The 6,887-nt window shown below is 32.7% G+C and overlaps 1 protein-coding gene across 1 annotated transcript; it reads left to right on the top strand.

The window, feature by feature from the left end:
* Positions 1-6,057: 6,057 nt before the first annotated feature.
* On the top strand, positions 6,058-6,627 carry LOC149177928 (uncharacterized). The gene has a single exon (XM_089423487.1). It carries the CDS (start codon positions 6,058-6,060, stop codon positions 6,625-6,627), a length of 570 nt encoding a protein of 189 aa, XP_089279613.1.
* The last annotated feature ends 260 nt before the right edge of the window (positions 6,628-6,887 follow it).

The raw sequence follows: 6,887 nt of genomic DNA, 5'->3' as shown, positions 1-6,887 counted from the left end.
GACAGGGATAATAACGAAGTTGTATAGACCGGTTCAGAAGGTTCCTCTTATATAAGGAATTGCATGTTCCGTAAGACTTGGGAGTAGTGCTCCTTTGTCGTCTAACTATCTTAAAACAATTCTCCTTGATAAGGATTCATTTAATATGATTAAATTGATTATTATTATTTTTAATATTGTTCCATGGTTTCCAAATTATTTTAAAATAGTAGTTTGATAAGGTTTCATTTAACATTATGTACCTTTATAATCCCATATTTTAATTATATTCTGATTATATTTTGATTAATAGAGGAAATGGTTTTTTTCTAAGTATTTTTTATTTTATTTTTTAAATTAGGTATATATTTTTAAAGTTATATGTTTAAGTTGTTTAATTTGCAAAGATAGAGTACTTCATGGTCTTTCAACCTGTTGAATCTATTTATGCATTCAAATGTGTATTTTAAACAAAAAAAACACAATCTCCCTAAAAATTGTATTACTAGATTGCCAAAAACTCATTTCATTTATTAGTTATACTAGACCCTTTTTAATATGAGTAAAAATTTATAATCCAAACATTCAAAAATAAGATTTAACATAATAATGACCCAATGTGGGTGAGAGATCAACGAACTTTAGGGATTCTATAATGGGTTCGCCACCCTATGATCCCTCTCAACATCACGTAAGTCTTTATAAGGTGGCTTGGTTTCATGCACGCCTATGTAAAGCCCCAGACCACTTCAGGGTGGCAATTAATAGCATTAACGTTGGTCATTTTGTTCATTGGTATTCTATACCAGAGGAGAGGACAGTGGTTTCTTCAACAAACGACTGATGTACTAGAGTAAAATGGGCGGGAGGATGCTCGGTAGTTTGTATGTTTTTGTGTTGAATAGTGAGAAACACTTCTTCAAGGGGAAGACTCTTTGTCTCAACCAAGGACGAAAGGGGGAATCCTGAGAAGAATTGGCCTTGAGAACAAAAGAAGAGTGAGGGTAACTGGAAATTCAAATTGAGTTGCAGGTGGGAGATTTCTTAGGTAGCAGTTACACTACAATACTGATGCATGCTCTTTTGATTTGTTCTCAAATATATTATGGGTTATCCATACTAAGTATAAAGCTTTTCTCCTAGTCGGTCATGCTGCGGTGGATATTTGTGTGCTTATAATTTATAGTCTCGTTGGGTGTGTGGGGGTAGAGTGGCTATCAAGTAAGGGGCATTCTAGCTTGCCTTTTCTTGTATGCATTGGGGAAGTTGGGACAAATGGAGGTTTGTTGGCAAGCATTGAATCATTACTTTATGCATTTCAGTGTTGAGAGAATTCTAGATTCCAGGTGTCTATGGGTTAGGTGTCTCCAGGACTGAAGGAAGCTTGCTTAGACGATTAATAGTGTGGCCCTGAAAGCCCCAGTTTCTACACACACATGTTTGAGCTCTCTTTGACTTTGGGGAGGAGGGTGGGTGTATCCTCCATAGGGGTCGGGCAAGGTAGCAGTGAAATGGTTGTTGTTTCTTGTGCAAGTTTGGGTGGTTTCTAAGGTGGGTTGTGGAGGTCTCTCAAACAAGAGGTATTTGCATTAGGGGACATGGTTTTTTTCCCCTAGCATGAATAAGGTGCATCCTTGTCTGTTTAGACAAATTAGTTAGTGCATTAGGGACGCTTTCTCTCTAGGACAAAAAGGTCAAAGGTGGGTGCTAAATATGCATCCTCAATGAGGTTGGGCACATCGAGGAATGAAGGTGAGGGATTTCAAGGGTAGAAACAACATAAGCAGGGTCATGGAGAAACCGTAGGCCCACCACTCCCTTAGTCTTTTCCCTCAGTGGTGAATGCCTCCTCGTTAGAAGACAGTGTGAGCATCTTTCGACAATTGAGTAGTTCCTTCGACCAACTCAATCAGGCCTAAAAAGATGGTCACAATGACACTATAGACTTCATGAATCACATTCAATGAAACTCGTGGGAAATGTATGATAGATTGGTCAGTCTATGGAGAGGGTAGTGGCACATCCAGGAGTAGTTCAATCGTGTGGAAACTAGGCTGGAACACATGGAGGGGCATGTTCATTGTGAATTCAAACTCCTGTAATCCCATGGCTTAGGTCTAGATCATTCTGCTTCGATAAATTCTGAAGATGTCTTATTATAGTTGGTTTTCTTTTCGTCTTATAGTTGTTTTAGCATTTTTTTCCTATATGTTTATGTAAATCGTTGTTATTTGTAAATTTGATATATATCTAGGTATGCATTTGTTGGCCAATAAATCTATTAAGAGTGAGGCCATCGAGTTTTTGAGAAACGTTATAAGGAGATGTAGTCTTTTAAATTAATAGAAAAATATTCATCCAAAAAAAATAAATTAACTTAATAATAAATAATAAATACAAATGGAAAATATATTTTTAGCAAAATTGGATTTCCAAGTTATGTTATCTATAATAGTAAATAGTACAAAATTTTAATATTATTTTGGTTAATAGATTTAGTTTCTTAATAAATCTTGTATTAGATATTGTTTAAAAGATAATAGTCACATTTTACAAAAATCTAATTTTGATTTTTCAAAATTAATGTAACTGTTCATAAGAAAAGAAATTCATAAGAGACTCCTTGGGAATTTACCTTTTTTTTTATTTGACTTTGAATTAAATACACTCTTTCACCTATGCATCACATACGCATTGCTACATCTACTTTTTTGCATATGTATTCTAGCATTCCAATGGACCAATAAAACACATTGTAAATTTAGATAATCCCTTGTAGACCTAGTACTAGAACCTCTATATTTGAAGTTTTAACTTCCACTTCTTCTTGCTTCTCAGTCACAAAGTGAATTGTCCTTTGTTTATGGATTTCTCTAAAATACTCTAAACTTGTAAAACTTTGAGCCATGGTAGATATGTCCTCAAAGATTGAGAGCTAAAGCTAGATATTAAAAAATTGGGAACAATCTAACACAATTTTTTTTTAAATTTATTGTTATTTCTCAAAGGGAAATTCAAAATTGTTATCCTACAAATAACCCAACAACAATTTGTGGGGATTAGTGCAAGGAGGAACTTGGGGAGGAATCTTGATTGGTTTAGCATTAAAAGATAACTTTGGGTGTGAAAAATGTGTTGGCTTATCTCCATCATGATGCAAAGAATCAATAATTCATAGGGATGTCAAACCTATATATATCTTCTTGGATTCAAATTATGAGGCTCAAATTGTATATTTTGGGTTCCATAAGCTTCTTCAAGCCAATAGCTACTAGTGTTGGCACCCATGGTCATATTTCTATAGGTTCATATCATAATATTGTTTGGATTATAAATCATGATCAATAGTATGAAAATTTTGATTCTTGACATTGCAAATCCCCGCAAACAATTATATAGCCTTCAGTCCCATCTAATATCTGCACATGAATTGTTTAATGAAATCTCTTCATGCCCAAACACTTATAGTGAAATGTTTTGATGTATTTCATGCATGTCAATTATTTGATGAAATAGTCATTATAAGGAAAGAAGTTTAGCTAATTATAAGGTCTCTTAATGCAAACACCATGCTTTTAATGGCACAACCAATTGATTGTATGGAAAATTTAAAGTAGAAATTGGAGTCTTTAACGGAGTTCATGTGGACCATCTATGTCACATTTTTTACTACAAACCACTAGTAGCTCAATCTTTATCATTTGACTATATATATTATGTAAAGATTCAACTATCCATTAGGTATTGTAATTATGAAGAGGAGTGTCGATCCTTGGGATCTCTTCAATTTAAAATTCTATTGTCTATATATTTAATGGGTATTGGCCTCCTGCATCATATTTGAACCTATGAATTCACTAGATATGAAATAATTGTGAGGTATTATTCTATTTCAATAGTTCTTTCATAGTTTAGTTTTTTCTTATCATGTTGATTAAAAGAAATTCTTAGAAGGTGGTCTCTAGTTGTGGGGATGCACAAGACTATTTATAACTTCATGGTTCTTGGAACTTGAACCAAGCTCTATGTTCATAAGTTGGACTCGAATTTCAATTCATCTTCGCATTTTTGTCTTACATTTTGGGGTATTAGAATTATAAATGATATTGGGAATACTTTGGGTAGTCACATTTAAAAGAAAATAAATTAGAGAGCTATAGTATAACTATGCATATATGTTTGAATTTTTGTTTAAATTAATCTTAGTAAATGTCTTAGAAACAAAATGATTTTGGAATAGATTTTTTTTAGATAGACTTGGGTCTTAGATTATGAGAATATATGTCCTCATGGAAAAATGGGTTAAATTTGAAGTAAAACAAACAAAAGCTTTTGTGAAAGCTAATCTTACTTGTCTAAAGTGACGCTCCAGGAATCATATCTTGTCTTGGAAGATGTACATGTTGAATTTTATTTCTAATTTATAAATCAATAATGTAAATCCCTTTTTACAAAAGTAGCATAAAAGTTAAAAGAAATAAGGGTTAGAAAAAGGAAAGATGAAGATTATTTTTATGATGTAAGTAATAATATGTAAATTAAGTATGTAATAACATGTAAATTAAATATGTAATTTTCTTTTTGATATGGTATAGTTTTTATTTTAGACTTATAATATAATTTTATTAAATACAATTATCCATTTTAAATTGAAATAAAAAATCATTTATTTTTATTTAAAATATTACTTCATATATAATATATATATATAAATATAAAATTAATATTGATCATTTCTATTTCCCAATCATATGAAAACAATTGAAATAAATATAAATATTAATTAATTTTTATATCATACAATAACATTGAATTTATAATTTTTACTTGACAATCCTATTAAAAAACATTTAAAATAAATACAAATTTCTATTTCCCAATTATATGAAAACAATTAAAATAAATATAAATATTAATTAATTTTTATATCACACAATAACATTGAATTTATAATTTTTACTGGACAATCCTATAAAAAAACATTTAAAATCAATATAAATTCAACTATTTGTGGAATTTTATTGTGGAAGAAAAAGATAACAATAGATGCTCAATGCACGTAATTTTTTATATATAATCTGTTTGAATTAATAGTTTTAAATTAACCATTTAAAATTCACAAAGCACACCACATAACGTTGCTTTGTCTAATGATCATCTTTATTTTAAAAGCATAGAATTATATCTGGGATGAAATACTCATCCATCAATAATATAAAATAATATTACCACATAACGTTGCTTTGTCTCTTGATCATCTTTAGTTTAAAAGCATAGAATTATATCTGGAATGAAATACTCATCCATCAATAATATAAAATAATATTATATAGAGCTTAGTAGAATCATATTGTTTTAACTAATAAATAAATAGAAGCAGTAATATATCTATATATATTTTGTTTGGCTCAAAATTAAATTAGGTAAGAAAAATTTAATGTTTTTTTTTTTAAGTTTAATATATATGTTATAATATACATGGAAATAGGTATACATTTACGATGAATTGGGTATATCGAAGCACGTGAGAACACTCAACTTGATGCAATTAAAATCTCTGTATATATGAGATTTGCTTAAACCCAACTTGCTGCATTTGGTAAATTCTAAGCAACCCAATTTTGTGTATAACGCGGTCGCTTATGCGCAGATTGCTGAATTTCAACGGCAGTGTATGCCCACTAAGTGTAATTAATAAAAGAAATGGCATTTTCGAGAACATTTTTAGTTATCATTAATTTTAATCAATATCGTATAGGCATTTAAAAAAAATAGAAATCAACTTGTTTCGGTATCATAAAGTAAGGCTTAAGAGAAAACCGACGGCAGTCAAATCTCCGTAATTGATTAACCCGACTCCTCCGAACACGCCAAAGTCGTCCACATGCATCCACATTTACGGTCAATAAAACAATTGTCTATCGTCTGTATTTTTTCCGCAACCATCTCCACTCACACTTTATATATGCCTTTATCCCACCCTCATCTTCTCACACCACACCACCCATTACCCATCTCTTCAAATTTTCAGCGCGCAGGTGCTCAGAAGCTTTGTGTTATCACAAGCAATAAGAATCAATGGGGAATCATCTGTGCTGTGCTAAACCGTCCAGAACCACCGCCGCCACGAAAGTTATACGATGGGACGATGGCGGCATTGAAGAATTTTGGGAGGAAATGAAGGTGGGAGAGTTGATGATGGACAATCCCCACCAATTCGTATGCGATTTCAGTGATCTCCAAGCAGGGCGTCGCATTGTAGCACTCCCTGCAGAGGAAGATCTGGCGTTGGGAGGCGTTTATGTTCTTCTCCCAATGCATAAATATTTGCGTCGCGTACTATCGCCTTCCGACATGGTCTCGCTAAATTTGTTAGCATTTCAATGCAATTCCGGCCAAAAAAAGCGCTCCTGCAACTCCAGGATCTTTCCGTCTATTGGCACCGACCATTTAAGGGAGTTTTGTTTAAAGGGAGGTAGCGGGCGCAGATCAAATCAATTACAGAAGGTAGTAGCAGAGTTGGAAGTAGATGAAGACGAAGACCAGCCGCTGGTGTTGGGGTTGGGCGAGCAGAGGGTACCGAGTTTCAGGTATTGGAAACCGGCCCTCGAGACAATAAAGGAGTCTCCGCTCGTTTGCAAACCCTAAAAGCTGTGCAGTACCTGAACTTCTTGATATTTCAGTTGGATTGAAACTTTGAACGTTTCATTATGGATTATCCAAGTTCCAAGGGCATTTTACATTAAAAATCGATATTTCTTCCAAAAATTAATGCATATTTCAGATAGGAATGGAATGTATTCTAAAAACCACACCAGTTTATAAGGCCTCTCAACCTGTGAAGGTGAGAAAATGTTTTTTCCTCCTTTACGGAGGTTTCAGCGTGAAAGATTTTTTTCGCAAATAAA

This window comes from Pinus tabuliformis, chromosome 4_1 (assembly GCF_031772625.1).
Source record: "Pinus tabuliformis cultivar Carrire ecotype Pingquan chromosome 4_1, CPIR1, whole genome shotgun sequence".
In the NCBI taxonomy this organism is placed as follows: Eukaryota; Viridiplantae; Streptophyta; class Pinopsida; order Pinales; family Pinaceae; genus Pinus; species Pinus tabuliformis.
This window is presented reverse-complemented; position numbering and strand designations above follow the sequence as displayed.